At 36.0% G+C, this 18,488-nt stretch overlaps 1 protein-coding gene across 27 annotated transcripts in view; it reads right to left on the bottom strand.

Annotated features, from left to right (window-relative positions):
• ESRRG (estrogen related receptor gamma) overlaps positions 1–18,488 on the bottom strand; it is a 389,256-nt gene that overhangs the window by 46,222 nt on the left and 324,546 nt on the right. For all 27 annotated transcript variants that reach the window (XM_064414191.1, XM_064414211.1, XM_064414212.1 and 24 more), the window contains 2 exons: positions 5,609–5,719; positions 757–918 (listed from right to left, as the gene is read on the bottom strand). In XM_064414191.1, coding sequence (XP_064270261.1) covers positions 757–918; positions 5,609–5,719 — 273 coding nt within the window. The remainder of the gene's footprint in view (positions 1–756; positions 919–5,608; positions 5,720–18,488) is intronic.

Here is an 18,488-nt window from a genome sequence, read left to right as displayed (position 1 = left end):
GTCTGCTAGTTCACAGAGCAAGAACACCTCAGCACTGGGGAGGGGCAAAAATACACCTGAAATGTTATCTGAAGGAGCTGCTAATCTTCTGAGAAACTGCTTTTGATGACCCCCATTTTTCTGGCTAATAAGATTGCCAGTCAGCTTTTATAATATCAGTGCATTTATGTGATGCAGACTGCAGTCTATTCCATGAAGACCAAGGAAATACTAAGTTGTAAGAGGAGACTTTTTGGGATAATTCAGTTATTTATAATGAATTGCTGGCACAGTTCAGTTCTCACACTAGATCAAGTCAATGGAAAGAACAATTCCTCTGCGCCTTGCCAAAATATAACTGAATTTTTTACCTCCTGTAGTCAGTAGTGGTGCATTTGCCTAACAGAGGATCCAGACTTACATTCAAATACTGCTGAATCAGATGACTACAGAGGAGAGGACTTGTATGACCCTTTTTGCCAGGCTAATGCTCTGGAATAGCAAGGGAAGTTTATCTTAATAATAGCAATACATGAAAAAAAAATTCTCTAAGCAGCATGTGAAACTTATTAACATAGTAACACTCACAGCAACAACACTACTACTTCCAAGGTAAGATACGTGACCATCTAAACTATGTCATGTGGGAATATTCTGGAGCCTTAGGAAAACTTTATGCATTGTAGGGAGAGAAGAAAGTTGTATTTTTTACCAGCACAGAATAACCCATGCAGTGATTTCTGTACATTAGCTATTTGCAATAAATACTGTATGTACCTGGAATATGCTTAGCCCATCCAATGATCACCACCAGTTCTCTGTCTGCCAGGTCACAAAGAGTGGTAAGTGCTTTGATGTCACTATCTGGAACAGTGGGGTCAGGCATAGCATAGATCTTCTCTGGTTCAGCCACCAGCAAATGGGAGACAATCTTGTTATCTGTAAAAATGGTCCAGAACATTTCAAGATCACCAGCAGCATCATTCTACACTTCAAACAGATGGCTCAGATTTCAAAGTGCACAAAAATTTGTCTTAAGACACTGAACCTAATTACACCTTATTGTAACTTCATGACCTCCTACAAGTGGTTACAGCACAAACAAATCTGATCTATTAACAATGTTTATTAAGCCAGCCATGTATGTTCTTAAATAATAAATTCAACAGAACATAGAAATACATGATCCTTGTTTATTACTGGAGTACAAACATAATAGGAAAAGATTAATGCATTACAGGACATTTTGTATTGTTCAAATAGAAAAGTTTTGCCTTCATTTTATTACCTGCAACTCACCCCACCCCTTAAAGGCAAGGGTATTTTTAAGTGAGTAAATACCATATGCAATTAGTCAATCTCTGAAACCTGTAACTTCTGTCACTGACCCAAACTACCATTCTTTACCTACAAACCCAGACTAATGATCTCCTTCTCATTTCTGAAAAGGAAAAAATGCTAAAATCAAAGCGAAAAAAGAGTGTAAAACTAAGCAAAGTATGAAAGTATGCAAACTCTACCACAGAAAACTGGTTTTGTGCATGGAATGATACTTTATCGTAGTCACACATTGCTTATTTTCATATATATAGCATTTCCATTCACATGTTAAACATTTACTTTTTTATTCAGTTGACTTGTGACATCTATTTGGAATAATCAATTAAGTTATATGGAAAAATGCAGAGAAGAAAAAAGGAGAAGAGCCCACAAGATTTACAATACAGTGTTGCTATTCTGTAAGTAGGATAAACATAATATGAGCACTATATCCATGTGAAGGCACAATGGAAATATTTTATCTCTATACAGGGGCCTGATTTATTACTCTGAGAAGGCAGAACTGAAAAATGGGAAAAGAACTAATTAATTAAGCCTCCTAATACAGGGTACATTACCACACTTCCCAATATATATACATTTTACTTTTGCTGGTAGGTGTATCTTTTGACCTCAAATGCACCATCAAAATTTAAAGCTCAAACGGCACCCCTTAGTGATTTTACATTAATCTGTTCCCTTCAGTGAGATAAAACATTATAAGGCTTGATATAAAATGGGATTCCACCGTGAGAAGACACCAAGTATTTTCTGAGTGCAGAGAATGCTGCCAGAATTAGTATCATTTTCCCCATCTGCATCTAAGCCACAGGACAGACCACACTGCTCTCCTGCAATGGAAGCTGAGTGGGATGTGACTTGCCCAGCAGTGTTGATGCCTTGTCAAGGCTGACCTAGATCACAGGCTAGGCAGAGTCAAAGAATAAAGCACGTATTTATTAAAAGGCCTCAATGATACATCTTGGACAACACAAGAGCCCAGCCAGGGTTGCACACAAGATGGATCCAAAATGGTCAACCAGTCCTGAGGTAAGTTCTAGTCCATTAGCATACTGGAGTTAATTGTCCAATTATAACTTTAGGTTATGAAGTCCCATCTTTCTTGTTTTTTCTCTCTTCAGTCCACATTGTATATGCTCTTGGGCCTGAAATTTGGATCAGTTGTCCTTGGTCCCAAGCTAGAAATGGAACTGTTGTGTCTACCTACTCTGTGAAGAGAGCTTACTATCCCTTAATATGAAGCTCAGAACTGCACACTAAAGCAGTACAGAATCTGAAAAATATGCAAGCTAAAACCCAAGGCATCAGTGTCAGAAAGGATCCCTATTAGTCCATTGCATATTTCCATGAAATGCTCACTTGATTCAGATTTCTGATACTTTACTGCTCTTTAGTGACACAGACTCCTTGACTCTGATCTACTGTCTCTGCAATTTTTGCCTTATTCCAAATTTGTGTGTCAGAAGTTGTGATATATGATAATCCTTCATATAAGTGTAAGAGCCAACTGGAAACCATTACATCAAGCTTGTTTTATTACAAGGGAATGTATTCATGCTTTATATGAACTATAGGAACTACGCCAACTGATGCAAGTTTTTATCTCAATAGTTGACTGATTATCAAATTGATTAATGAGGAATTCTATTCTTATTTACAAATGACAGGTGGTAGTTTTAGCTTATATTGGCAAACAGCCTTTCCACTTTTAAAAAAATTTTCAAACAGTCTTTTCATAACTTGTTTTTCAATTTCACACAGAAAACATGTAAGTGAGAAAAGATAACATTACTTCTTTTCAAATTCCCATTTTTAATGGGTTAGAAAAATAGGATAAATTAATTAAGTGTTTCTTAACATCCAAACATATGCAGCTGAGGACTTCTACTTTTTGGTTTTTTAAACCATGATAAATGAACGAAGAAGCACTCTCATCCCCAAGTTCTGGGTTTTTTTCCCCTGCAGCAGAAGAAATGGCCAAAGAACAACTTCCATTCGTGTATGAGGCTCCTCACCAGAGGTATTCCATAGATGATTTAGAAATATTGTTTATTTGGACTCAGGATTTGCAAAATCTCAAATCCTTTTTATTTTTGCAGTCAATGAAATCTACAGCTGGGCCATTAAATTCTATGGTGAAGCTGGAAAATACAACAGAGACAGAAGTAGGTGTAGAAAAGATCCTCCAAACGCCTGCTCCTTCCTTACAGGGGGAAAAAGCTACATGTATTGGCACATGCATTAGCACAGAACATAGAAAAATTCTGAATGTACTCAGAAAACTCCATCACTCAGGAAATTGAATAGCCATGAGCACTGTTTCAAGGTAAATCTTATTTAATGTTTCCCTAATTAAAATCAATAGAACCCAATTTTCATTCCTGTGCCTTTGTTACACACAAACTATCAGTCAGGGTCCAGAAAATCTCCCAGGCTACTTCCACACAAAACCGATTCAACTGTTTCAAGTCTGGACACTTATCTGCCAGGATTTTAAAATTAAGTTTTAAAAATGTTTATGACAAAATTGTTTGTACTTGGACAAGCTAAGAAAAACAGAGGGAAGCACTCAGATAATGAGTAATGATTTATGAGGAGGTTAGTTTATCTCAGACAACTGGAGCTTACAGAAATCGGTGCAGTTATCACCTTATAGGTCATGTAATGCACCATATTGCAATAATCTTGGGTTTACACAGAGATTCTTGTATTTCAGTACAACTGCATTAACCTCTGTTCATATCTTAAGGGCTTGGGGTTTTTGGGTTGGATTGGTTTTTTTGTCTGTTTGGTCTTGGCTTTTTTGGTATGTTAGGCTATCAACATTCTACTCAATGACAATATCAAGTAAATGAAAAACTGACAATCTGTGCACCCAGGAAAACTAAACCTCTAATGAAATTAAGCATTAGAGTTTATTAAATTTTATTGTATTATCAGAAAGTTTTTATTATAATGTGCAAAATCTGCTTAGTGCAGCCCTAGATTGTATTTACAGAACAGTGGGACAGCTTATGGAGGCTGAGTAGAAGATGCCAGATTGGACAATTGAAGGAATATAATCAGCATAATGTTTTTTGGAAAGGCAAAAGGAAACTATGCCATATGTTCACTTAAGCCTTAATTTTATGTAAAACTGGCTGTTTTTTCTTTGACACAGCTAAAATGCCCTTTCACTTACAGTTCAAAGACTGTTTATTTGCTCTCCAGATCCCCATATGCTCAAACGTATTGTACACAGCACTGTCCCCTACTGGGGAACACCATCAGAAACAGATTCCATTTTCCATCCAGCCAGGTATTTTCGAGGGGCTAAAACTGACATGTGTGTTGTCAGAGGCTTAGGGGCACAGGCAAAAGTGAGACAAGAAGGAATCTGACCTCCTTATTTCACCGGCTTATTTATCCATGTTAGGAGTAAATTAACCTCCACAGCAGGAGCAACTGCATTGTGTATTCCCATTTGAATTTGGAAGAGTTTGCAACACTTGATACAGAGCCTGTGTGTCGTTGTAGGGTAATACACCAGCCTCTTGCACTACAGCTATAATGCTATTAAATTTACTTCATGGAATTAGTACAGTCACTGCTTGAGTTTATATAAGCTGCAAAGCAAAACCCCTAACTATTTTTAGTTAATCGCAAAGAGGATGGACTTGTATTTTAGCAGTGAGATGATCATCTCTTTCTCTCTTAATTTCAGCCTGGAGAGATACAATCAAGGACATTATTAAAACATAACAAAACAAAGCAAAAAAGAAATCCATGAGGGCACTAGAGCCCAAACTACCACTTTCTGCTTTGTTATTAGTGTGGCATATTGCTGTTTTAATCTAATACTAGGTAGTGTATTAATCTATAGGTATGAATTAATGAGGCTCTTAATGTATTTTCATTGGGAGGTTGAGCAGTCAAACTCATTTAGTTAGTGAAAACTACAAAAATCACTTTCTTGTGAAATCTGAAAGTAGAAGCTTCAATGAGCTAATGATCACAGTATGAACCATTTTATGTACCACTGAAAATAAAGATAACCTGTAAATGTAAAATTTGCACTGCATAAACCATGCTTTTATACACTTCCACCTGTAAAAACACTCTTTGTTCAACTCTGCTTGAGAAAGATGAGCGTATTTAAAACAAAACCTATTAACAGCCAAATCGATATAGTCTTCATGGTAATATTTTCTGACCAAACCCTTGTTGAACCCAGAAGGAGCTCAGCAAACAGAGCTAGGAGTCAACAGCCTGTACTGAGAGAGAAATGCTGTGTATGGGGTGTACTCACATGGCTTTTTTGCTGGCTGAACTAGCTGAGGGTTCAGGTATGGGCTGTTCTCTGCATCTATTCTGCGCTTGTACTTCTGGCGACCTCCACGTACTCGGTCTAGGCGCACACCTACATTTGGAAACACAAGCAAACATATAATTAAATACATTATGAGCATGCCTTTCAGGTAGAAATCTTCTATTTCCTGACTTCCAATATTTATATTAAAAGCATGTTTATTTCAAAAGATTAATTTTAGAAAGCATGGGAAATCAGCATTACAAGTATTTGCAAGCAGTTTAGAGTTCCACGCATGCAAGACTAAGTATACAACATAATTTCCTGTTCATTTAAAAACATTCATTCATTTTTACATATTATTAAAAACAGCTAGCAAGTTTAGTTTCCATTTGAAAGAGCCTAATCTTAAGTCATCTTTGCCAGAAGCAGAATTTCAAAGCTGTAATAAACACCATGGATATAGAAGCATAACATTATGAGCAGAGAAGTACAGAGTATTAGGACTTTAGAAACAATGAGTCCTGTATACAGTTTAGATAGTCAAAGCCAAACATGGCCAGACATGGCCAGAGGATACAGAGTAAGTATCCCTTGAAAAATAAGAATATATATGTGGCTTAAAGACTGAAATTGTTCATGAGGATTTGAAAGAAATTGTACAGTTGTGCATTTAGATGTCATCAGTGATGAATTAACATTTGCATTCTACCTTCATACTGTTCATTCCCTCAATATAGCATTCTCCTGCCCCGTTTGTATGGATATATAGAAATCTACCTTCCTGAAACAAGCTATAGCTGTTCTCATTGGCAAAATGAAACAGGTGAAAGGGTGCAAAGACAGTAGGTCTTACAAAACAAGGAAATATTTTCATTTCTTTCTGGCGGGCAGATTTCCAGACAGCCTGGATGAACGTGACTAAAACCAAGCAGTAACATAACACGGAAGTTGAAGAACTTGGCACATATTCAGGACAACAGGACAAGTAATACCAAGCACAAAATCTGTCCCTGGTGACATGGATTTAATAACACAAGAATGGAAGGACACATGAAGTATCAATGGCCCCTGTGAGCGATGTAGTAAAGCACAACTAACATTCTCACTTTTCTTTTCATTGTTTATTTCAGCTCTCCACCCTCTATGTCTATTTTCTACTGCTATTATTGTGCCCCTCTCTTTACTTCCCATCCCTCTCATCTCTCCCTTACACACAAAATACCACAAGAACTGGCTTCTGGACAGCAAGAGAAGCCATCAAAGAAATGGTTCATGTGCACAGCAAGAAGAACACAGCACAAAGTTTATGTGCTGCCTCTGAACCTGCACAGGTAGCACAGACTAGTTACCAGGAAACATCTGTCAGTCCTCTTTCCTTCCCAGAAACCAAAACGGATTTTGTAAAAGAAAACTGTTTTGTGTTTTGCCAACTAGACAGAAATCCAAGGCCACTATTTTTGGGGTGGTATTGCCTTTTTTTTTTTTTTCCCCTGCTTGTATTTCCTGGGTTACTAACACAGAAAGGACATGCTTGCTTTAAGGACACAACAAACACCTGCAAGTATAATTCAGTGAGTTGTATCCAACAGTGGTCAATAGCTTTTGCTCATCAGGAAAGCAGGTAATGACCACCCCTACTTAACAGTGAAATTTCACTTGGTTTACTGCAGAAGACAGTCCATCAAACTCAAGAAGTACATTTCTTACTGTATATCTCCAGTGGCATTTATGGGGATCACAAGACTTAAATAGTAACACAAATGAACCACATACCCCAAGAGGTCAGTGCATAATTATGAAGGAAATCTTGTTTATGGTAGTTACCTATGTAACTTGTGACTGATTTGTGGTCTAAGCTTTTAGATAAATTTTTTGCTGATTCAATCAACACAGCACAGTTCTTTTCGTTTTTATTCTTTTTAACTTATACCTAGAAATGCACAAACTAAAAGACCACTTTAAAAACTGATAGCTCAAACCTTTCAGAACTAATGATAACTCACTGTTCTTCACACTTGAATTGGGAGTTTGAGCTACACCTGAAGCAAATGACATCCAGGACAATACACTGCCCTAAAAACAAACAGCAGAAGACCAAGGTTTGACAGTTGAATATTCAGAAATAGGCAGAGGATTAGAACAAGCCACATGCAATATTGGTGGGATTATGAAAAAGACTGCCCAGCATTTGAAGAAAAATAGATAGAAAATGATTTCTGCATAATTCAGATGCCATCCTTCTTTCTGCTTGGGAACAGATTTCATAGTGATAAAAGATGGATAGCATCAGACATAAGTATGTTTAATCAAAAAGTAATGGAACTGAAGCTTAAATTAAAATAATATAAATCTACCAAGATGAGCAATTTTTTTTACCTCCTTTGCATTAGATGAGATACACATTCAAGCCATTCACATACTCAATGGAAGGAAATACAGAAAAATGTCACAATAGCAAAATTTTACTTAGATCCATGCCCTCACCTAATACACGTTGCTTTATCTGTAAATAAAGATTTCTTTTAAAAAACCTTAACTTCTAGATAACTGGGGAGCATTTGTATTGCACAATTTAAAATTACCTAAGTCTATAATAGAACTAATTAAAATTTTAATGTGAAAATAGTTTTGATAACATAACATCAATAGACTACAAATCAGAGCTTTATAACCCATCCATTAAAATTGATAGAGTTTATCATCATTTTGGCTCCTAATATTTCCTTTATCTATAAGAAATCCTATACCTATATTTTTCTGTATCTGTATATATAAGAAAGTAGATACTTTGGATTTAATTTCTGATAACCTAACACACCCTACACGTGGTGTTTTACTTCCCAAGGGTCTTTATAGAAGTAAGCACAGTGCAAGACACTGCTTAACAAGCTATATCCATCTGATATTCTATAAAAACTTTGGAGTTTAGTAGGTAGCAAACTGAAATCCAGATGTTCCGAAGTATATCTGTGGATATTCCTCTGTAACTCCTATAGCTTGTATGAGAGAATTCATTACATAAATGTTTATTTATCAAGATAGTAACGCTCAAGACAGTAGCAACTGATGCCTCCTTTGTTAGAATAACAAAAGGAAGAAATAAAAGTAATTTTGTCCACAAAAATCCTCATTTGGGGCAGGAGGAGCTTTACATCAGTCACAGACATAACTGTTTGAATTCCACACAGTCTGTAATCAGATTATTAAGGAGGATATTGTGACATCTGGAGAAATTGAGTAAACCTCTGCTTCAGCTCTGCTGTGCATTGTGGCTTCACAAAATCTTCAGTATCTCAGTTTGCTCACCCAATCAGTCCTCAACCATGAAGTGAAAAGAAAGATACCCACTCCACCCATAAAAAATTATGTAATACCTCCCAATGAACTGCATTACATGTATTACAATTATAGTTCTTCAGGGTCAAAATATCCATTCATGTCACTGAACACAGCTCCACCACAGACAAGACAATGTGATTCTTCGCATTTCCTAATGCTCATTTGAAAAGCCTTCAACAGAGAGAAAAAACACCAAGAGCCCTAATGGGAAAAACAGGGATGACCACAGGGTAGAAATAGGAAAAACAGGCTTGCTACCAGTTAAGAGAGCAGTTACTTTCAATGTTAAAGTGCAACACGTGCACTTTACATCTCAGGACAAGCACAACTCATGAACTCATTTGCTCAGGAGAGATGGGTGGTCAGAGATTTAGACATGCCTTAGAAATCTCAGATGATGAGTGTTGGGCTGTAGAAATGCAACATAGGGAGAGATGGAAACTGTGTAACTCAATGCAATAGCTACTTTTTTAAACAAAGCAATTACATGTACTGATACAACGTAAGAAATTCTCCAGCTATTCTTAAGGGAATAAATGCTTATAATAATAGTCACTACATAAGCTTCTACAAAAAAGTCTGCCTCCTGGTACCTTACATAATCTTTGCAGGATTTCTATCAAATGCTACACAACACACAACCAAATCACTCTGCACTAAATGTGCCCACACAACCTTGCATAGAAACAACTGAAGGCCAGAGCAGAAGTGCCACATGAGCTACCCATCAGGTTATTAAATCTAAACAACATAGCTAAACCTGAACTCATTTTCTTTGTATTTCCTCACCTGTTTCTACCTTGCCAATAAATGTAAATTATTATTCGTATTCTGTGGTTCTTTCCTCACGCTGCCTTGAAGACCTCATGGAGGACAGATACCCACAGTGATGATGCTACATAACCAAAAGGATTGGCCATAGCCCAATATATTATTGACTTTGCAATTCAGGTCCTCAGTATGAAAACACTATTTAACCATGTCATCTCATTTTCCATACAGATCCAAGCCACATTAAAAGTGTATTATTTACTCCTTTTATCTATTATTTATCTTTTTATCCACCGCTAGTTACTCCTTTTATCATCCATCTCTATTATTCTTCTCCATCACCTCCTTCTTACCTTGGCTACAAGACTCCATTGTTCATTTGTTCACCTGACCCACATTCTTGGCCTTTCCACAGCGCTCTATGCCCACAAGAAATTCTCAAGCTCAACTGGAAGGCATTAGCCTAATCCTTCAAATCAAGTCCTACCAACACCAGGACTGCCTGTAAGAAATTGTTCACTACCTTTAATTGGGGAGCTTTTTGTTTGAGGAAAGCAAAAATTTACTTAATCAGTAAACAACAGGTTTGAAATCAGACTGAAACGTGCAATTTTTACTTCCTTCAGGAATTTCGCATTCTGCTCCCTTCCTGTTTCCCCTACATAATAGTCTCATGGCAAGCTGATATGTTCTACATCAATGCTGCCCTGGCAAGCTCCACCTCTAACACAGCATTTGATATGTATGAAAAATATCTCATTTTTTGAGATATGTAACTGGCTAACAAACCATTTTCTACAGATGTCTGCAAGATTCCCAGCATTGTCTTCAACAGTGAGACAGGTAAAAATGAATGCCCACATAACTGCATCTTGCCAAGCTCTGGAGGAACATTGGTAGCAGAGGTAAAAAAACTCTGGCAAAACTGGAAAGCACAAATATAGTTTTAATGGCAGGTTCCATTGTGGTTCTCCTTTGGGACAATGCCTTAATAGAGTGTTCCAGTTAATTTGAACTTACTGTGATTATTTCTAAGATTGCTGAATAAACTTCAGTGAATTTACAGAAGCCAGAAAAACTAGTTGATTTTTCCCACCATAAACACAGACAGAATGTATTGAGATTTAAGAATGCACACTCATCTAGATACTCTTTAGACACTTCAGCAACCTCTGTAATTTGGGATTAGAGTCCAGTGCATTAACCAGTGCATTGAGAGATTTGCAGTAGAAAAAATACTTTAAACCATGAAAGACTTCTCAGTAGAAACATGCAAAAAAGGAACACAGCTGAAGAAATAAGATAATATCAGCTATTTGATATTCTGGATCTGCATACTTATTTTATGCGCTGAATTACAAAGATGCCAAAGAGCTTCTGCAATCAGTTCACAAAGTATTTGGGTAATACCTTATGCAGGTAAAAATTCAGCTAGAGATGTAAAATATGTGTCTACTAGGAAGACAGAATTTTGAAAACAAAGCCCTAATTAATCAAAGAAGATACAAGCTATGACTCACATTAAAGTTTTCCTGATCTATGACTGAAGTAACAATTACCAAGGGAAGGCTTTATGTTTTGTCTTCCTACAGTCATCTCCACAATTAAACACATTGTTTACAGTAGCATAGGAAGCCTAAAAATCATCCTCCTACCTTACACTCAGCTAGTACCAAAAAATATTTGTTAATGTGGGATAAAATTGGCTATTCTCAAGATATGCCTGTAAAATAATTAATTCATTAACTGATCCATATAATTGACTGAAAAACAAAACAGTGTTTATTAGTTTAATATCTAACTTCATCTGTGACTAAAGTTGATTAATTTATCTGTTCCTCTGCAACAATTTGTAAAAAACATTTTATTATTAAAAAAACCCAAATAATCGGGCTAATTAAAATATTTAGTGAATTGTTTCAGGTTGAAAAAACAAAAGCGAAAAATACTGCTTTTGCAAAACAAATGCTTCAAAACGATATTTCAGATTTTGCTTACGTTTAATACTAAACAAAGTTTCAAGGCAAGCAAATGTAAGCAGTATTTTGGAAATTTCATTTTTGTCCTGGGAGGAGGGGATGAGATAGGCCGGATTTTTGCAGAGGAACTGATAAATCCATCTCTTAGGTTAAAGCCCAGTGGTTTGTTTTTTTCAGTTTGACAAAAGAACTCATAAATGCATTACTTACACAGCTCAATACTCAACCTCTCTTGAAAGGAACATTAACTTTGCATGAACTAATCATCTACCTGCTGAAATTTTGTGCACTGTCATTTATGCATTAAACCACAAAAGAACGCTAATAAAATCCCCTTAGTTTTCCCATATAAATGAGACTTCGTGTAAATAAATTCTATTATTTCCCAGCCCAAGTGATTTCCCTTGAAGAATGGTCCATAAACAAAGATGTTCACATGCAGAAAATGTGGCATAAAATGTTTAAGAATCCCATTGTTCCCTTACATTTTTTAATGGCTCCATATGTATCCTAATCTGTGACAGTCACAAATACAAATTAGGTCACACGCAACAGGTGACAAGTTTTAATTGAATGTCTTCTGTCTGCAATTCTGACAAAAGGTGAATGGAAATAAATGAGTCTGGCAAGACAGCCCTGAGCCTTACAATACCCAATACCTCATTATTTTTAAACAGCTATCTATAAACTGATGCTGACAAGCCTTGAACCTTTTATTTCTGTTCAACAAGAGGTGAATGTGCAGAAAGAAAGAAGAAAATAAAAAAAAAGAAAAACATGACAGCTACACTGTTGCATTAAACATGCAACACCCATTATCCAATGATTAGCTCTCAATTATTACAAAAGAATATCTTTTACACTTCACATAAGAACTTAAAAAAAATTAAATCTGTCTCTCTTTTGGAAGAGATACACTGTATGCACTCCATTACTAGTGCCTAAATTTGATCTTTTCTAAGTTTTATAATACCAGATTTTCAGTGAAATTATGCTAGACTCAAGATGATTTTAAAAGACTGAAATTAGGCCACTAAACAGGGGTTATACAGCTTCCACTTATTTTCCTTCCTATTTCTGAAGTGAGGAAGAGCCTGTGTTGCAGCAAAATGTGCATATTTGTAAATTGCAAAGGAAAAGGAATGCAGAACTAAGGCTGAATATACATAAAAGCCCTGGTGTTTCTGAAATGAAGCAGTTACCATTACATAATACTTCTCTTCCCATCACCTGGATTACTAATATACTAATTACTAGGAAGCAGTGTAAAATACTGCAACAGCTTTTATGAATAACACAGAAAATACTCTTGCTAATTGCACCATTAAATTTCACGTCAATGTGCTTATATATCATAACCATACTATATGAGAGTATATGCCTTATTTTTTTAATTATGCATACAATGTCCTGGGACAAGGTATAAGAATAAATAAAGGCAATCTATCACTAACTAAATACCACAGTTCTAACCTTAATTTATTTAAATATAATTATAGAAGATGCTATCTTGTTTCAGAGTTCAAATTACAACCAATTTAATGAAGTGGAGCTTGCTGGGCTGTAAAGTCATTACTGCATCAATACACTTTTAACCATTACTTTAAAGGTGACAGGCCCAGACCAGAAAGGCAGCTTGGCTGGTGATCCAAGGAGAGGGCACAGAACATCAGGAGACAGAAAGGTCAAAAAGTAAGTTTGAGCAAGGCCATGTCAGCGCCTGAAGGTCGAAAGCAGGCCTTTATTCTAGATCACATCACTAGAGCTTATAAAGAATTCAGGAGCTATGCTGGTGACAACTCTAATAGAAAAGAAGTCTAACTGAAGTTCTGGACCATTTGCTGGCAACTCTCAAGACAGAAGGGAAGATTGAAATGAAATGTGTTACAATAATCGGACTGTGAAGTACCAGCAGCATGAACAAGATCTCAATACCCTTTTCAGATACAATAATGTGCAGTTTCACAATATTTCAGTTAGTGACTTGGAGGATGTGAGATTCTGGAATTAATCTGTGATCCAGAAATCACAGGAAAGTTCTTAATAGCATGAGTTGAAACAGTTATACAAAATAATACCAGTTCTACTGAGACCAAGATATATTCCATTTAGAATGTGGATTTCTACCTACAGGAAGTGATTTCATTCTGCTCAAACAGAATCAGAGAAAACTAAAGGATGGCTCATCATACTAGAGCTTTAAAACAGATGTAAAATTCAGTGAAATATCAAGATTTTTACCCTAACAAATATGATCCCCAACTCTGGGGTTTTGTTTCTGTTTTATTAGACTCTTTTTCCCACTTCGGGACAAAATCTTTCTCGTTTTCCTTAAGGAGCAGCCATTCTGTGATGACCTGTACAAGAGTAAGACAAGCAGAATTTACTTTCCAAATTGAACTCATCTGGTAAATTAACTGAGACTTGCCTTTACAGCTCAGATGGTTTTATAATGCCACTTGAGCCTAAATTGGCCTCAGTGCAAATACGTATTTTCTCACAGAATTCTGGATTTCTCCAAGGCTTATTTGTGAAAGCATAATTCTGACATTGTCTTTTCTCTTAGTACACCCATAACAACCCTATCTCCACAATCCTTCTCATATTTATGTATTAAGTAATTGTGAGCTTTTTTTTTTGTGAAACACTGTGCAATTCTTCCCTACTTTTCCTTTATTCTTTTAAAAAGTAACATGGTATGTGGAAATGCATCCATTTCAGACTTGATCCTTCAAGCTTCCTCAAAAGGTACAGCAGAATTCTGAACTTCTTTCTGTCTTCTGCATGCTGCTTTATGGCTCCACAGGATCTAGAGTAGGGGGCACACTGGGAGAACAGCCCAAGAACCTTACACCATGTCACAGCTTCTGTTTGCAGCTAACAGATCTTTAGGAGCATTAATTATATCTTATCATGATTTATAAGTGTAAGTAAATAATTAAAGTAAATATCAATTTGACTTATATGGAAGACTGCAATGAAATGTAAAATATCTGAAGTAATTTAATGACTACATACACCAGTCTGATGCTAAAAAAAGGGGTACTTTTAAACCTATGCACAGCCTATATATGACAATATGGGTTTGACTTGGAAACTGTGGCAGATATTCTTACTTTTTGCCTTTCTGCAGCCATAACATGAGCATTTTGCCTTCTGTATTGTTATTCTGTTTGCACATGTTTTTCAAGACTAGATAGGAGTTACACAGCAGGGCTTCATTTGGAGTTCCAGAGTAATCTTGCAGTCCAACTACAAGATAATTCTAACCTCAAGATAAAAGATTTTATATTACTAGTTTCAGATGTCTTTGGCAAATGACAGGGCTTTTCTGTACTTTGCACTGCCTGTCCATGTACTGCAACTTTCTGTTTCCTACAATTCTGTCTGATACAAGAGTGAAGTTCAACAGTGGCTTATATGGGTACTTATTTAAGATGGGCACATTTTATGACTGACAGCTATCTTAAATTCCTGGTTTCTACTTCCTTTCTGATTTGTCTGAGCAATTGCTTATTTTGAAAAGTACAGTCTTTTTTATGTAGGAAGGTAAAAAACAATGATCTGGGTTAGTATGTTTGGACTGGAAGGTACTGACATAGCACACCACAGCACCTTCTTGTTCAGTGTTCCTTCTGCCTGAAAATCTTCATGTGGAACAAAAAATTTAAGTTTTTTTTTCATTATTTGCAGTGTGTTAAAGTAATGACTGTTCAGCAATAAAAGCTTCAAAATATAGTGACTAGAGGGCCATCAAATCGAGACATAGCAGAGTAAAACAAAGAAAATCACGTCAAATGTCAATGTAGTGGAATTGTTTCTTATTAGTATTGTAGCATTGCTTTTTAGGATGGAAACAAAAATGGAGATATGTCCTCTGCATATATTATGGTTTCTGTAGATGGTGCATAAAAACATTCCAAATGGCCTTGCTAGGAAGGGATTTTACAAACGGCCTTTAGTGGAGGACCATAATCTCATCCACATTACAAACATTTGCCCCAACATTTTCCAGAGTACTGAAACTATGCCTTTTCCTTTGTTTGTGTATAACATTTCCCCTGTTATTCCATGAATACTACTATTAAAGAATTGTACATACATGAGAATCTGAAAGTGAAACTGAGTAGAAAACCACCAAAATTAATTGATCAAGTTCTGATACTAAGGTTAAATGAGGAGCAAAATAGAGAATAAATTTTTTAAGTTATTCAATTTTACAAGAGAATTCAACTGAATTACATGGGTAGACATATAAAATGTATAAAACTATCAGATGTGGTGGAACATGGCAAGATTAAAAGATGCATACTATTTTGTTAATCTTCTAATGTTCACTTCTCTTAACACAAAAAGGACTGAGATATTACTGTATATACATATATATATAAAAATAATAAGATAATATCTGGTGATATCAGCCAAAGTGTGAAAAGAACACAAGATTAATTATTTTACAATTCCTGTAACAAGTGTATATATCTGTGTTTCTTCTTCATAAAGCAATGGAAAAGAAAATGACATGCGAGGAGTTAACAGGTACAAGGTTCTGTAGCCATAAACAGAAAAAAAAAATCTAACTCTTCATTTAGAATTTTAAGTATTCTCTCAAACTTAGCACTTCATTCATTCATGCCCTGAGTGTGAGTGATTTATACCTCAGCTAACACACCCTGCCAGCCTCACAACATGACATTCTGCCTGACACACTGGAGTGACAGGTTAGCCTGCTTCTGCCCATTGAGTCTTGTCTCGAGGTACTACTTGAGCAATTAATGGAAGGTATTAGTGGTACCACTTCACTGATACCACTCCTAGAAGCTTTCCATACAGAAGCATATTGGTTAACCAGTGTATTGACAGCTCTTTCATGGTTAGCAACAGGAATGCATCACAGCCTATGCAGAAAATCCCAGCTGAAAAACATAACTGCAAATGTGCTCAGCATTCCCCAGACTTTTTGACTGCCTCTAATCTTACAAACAATTAATAGTACGAGGTAAATTGATTTCACTTCAATAAAAAACAATAAATTTTTAAACAATTAGATGATATAGTCTTATTATAAAGTGCCCCTGCTCTAAAACGGAAATGGTGACAATTTTCTTCTAATCTCAAAGGTAACACTGGGCCTTTGGGAAATGGGTTAATAAATTCTAGTTTCCTAAACCAGGCAGACTGATTTACTGTAAACTTCCCCCATTACACTTATAGTAGATGTCTATCAAATTGCTTATGAGGACAAATTTATGGAAAATATCCAAGAGTAATGCTTTGTTCTTATTAAAATACATGAATATGTATGCAATTTTAGCCAGCCTAAATGAACAAAACAAAGAGAAAAAAGGTCAAAAATTTTTGTCACAAGAATTATTCTTTTACAAGAAACAATTTGTCCCTGTTAAAAATGCCTTTATATAAAAGAGGCTTGTCTGAGGAGAATATTTTTCTTTAAATCGTAATGGCAACTGCTATGAAGAAAACCCATACAGTGCACAAGGGTATGTTAATACAAGTAATTGGGCGACATAATTACATGAGCACTATTTAAAAGAGGAAATAAAGCATAAAATTTCCCTATAAATTATTTCTACATACAATTTTAACAGATGCAGAATGAAAAAAAAAAATTAAAAAATAGTTCTCAGTCAATAATTCCTGACAAGCAGTCTATTTAAATTGATACATAGCTATCCTCCTTCTGAATGCAGATGTCAATGGGAGTATTTACCATGAGCAGTGCTAAACACACACACATTTTGTTTTCCTAGGGGCCATAGAAAGAATATTTACCAAACAGGAGACCAAGGTCTTCTCACTCAATGCACTGCAAATCTATTACAGCTCTACTGAAGTCTGCACATTTCTCCAGAGCTACTTCTAAGGGTGAGAAGAGCAAAGAGTTTAATTGACTTTGTATTTTTGTCCAAATCCTGTGTTCCTTTCAAAGTTTTCTGCTTTATGTCCCAAAATTCTCTTCCTTCCATTAAAACACATACATTGAACTCGTTCACTCTTTTCTTTTAAACATATCACTATACATTCCTAGGGAATGTGACACCCAATTCAAAAGACACTAAGACTCAAGAGCAGAATTTACTGAGTAAAAAGATGGCAGGGTATGTATAAAATAACTCAATGAAACAAGCCCACAAATAGAAACCTAGAAGAGTATTTCAAGATATTTATAACTAGCACCCTCAAAACGAACAAATGTGTGTAATACTCTTCCTAGGACAAGTTTTAAGCAACTTGACCAGAAAGTGTGTGTACAATTTGTACAATTCAGTCCCCAGGTTATGAAAAAAATGTCATTGTTGTCACTCTGTAATCAGGAAAACAGACACAAGTTTAAAGGAAAAGGAGATTACAAGATCCATGACGGCCTGCAGTGAGAACGCCGTTCTCCAGCAGGAACTCTTCTGAGAATGATCACTAAAGGCTGTGTGTGCTTTGCACAGCACAGTGTAACTCAAACCAATGACATTGCATTGCTTAATGGCTAATACAAGCTAAGAGTCAAAATTCCTTACTTACTCTTTTACCCTGCCTTACATGGGCAATCTGTGAATATAAACACAGTAAGTGAAGGTCTGGAGAGCTGCTGGCAAATGAAATCTCTGTGTGGTGCAGTTTTCCACATTTAGATTCTGCCCATCACTGCATCTCCGCATTACTCTCTCAAGATCCAAAATTGTACCTAGGACTGCTATTTAACCAAAATAAACCCATTTCTTCCTTTCTTCTTTCCCTCTCCTTGACCTTAGAACCTTTACTTTGGATCAGAA

Source organism: Passer domesticus, chromosome 3 (assembly GCF_036417665.1).
Source record: "Passer domesticus isolate bPasDom1 chromosome 3, bPasDom1.hap1, whole genome shotgun sequence".
NCBI classification, from domain to species: Eukaryota; Metazoa; Chordata; class Aves; order Passeriformes; family Passeridae; genus Passer; species Passer domesticus.
This window is presented reverse-complemented; position numbering and strand designations above follow the sequence as displayed.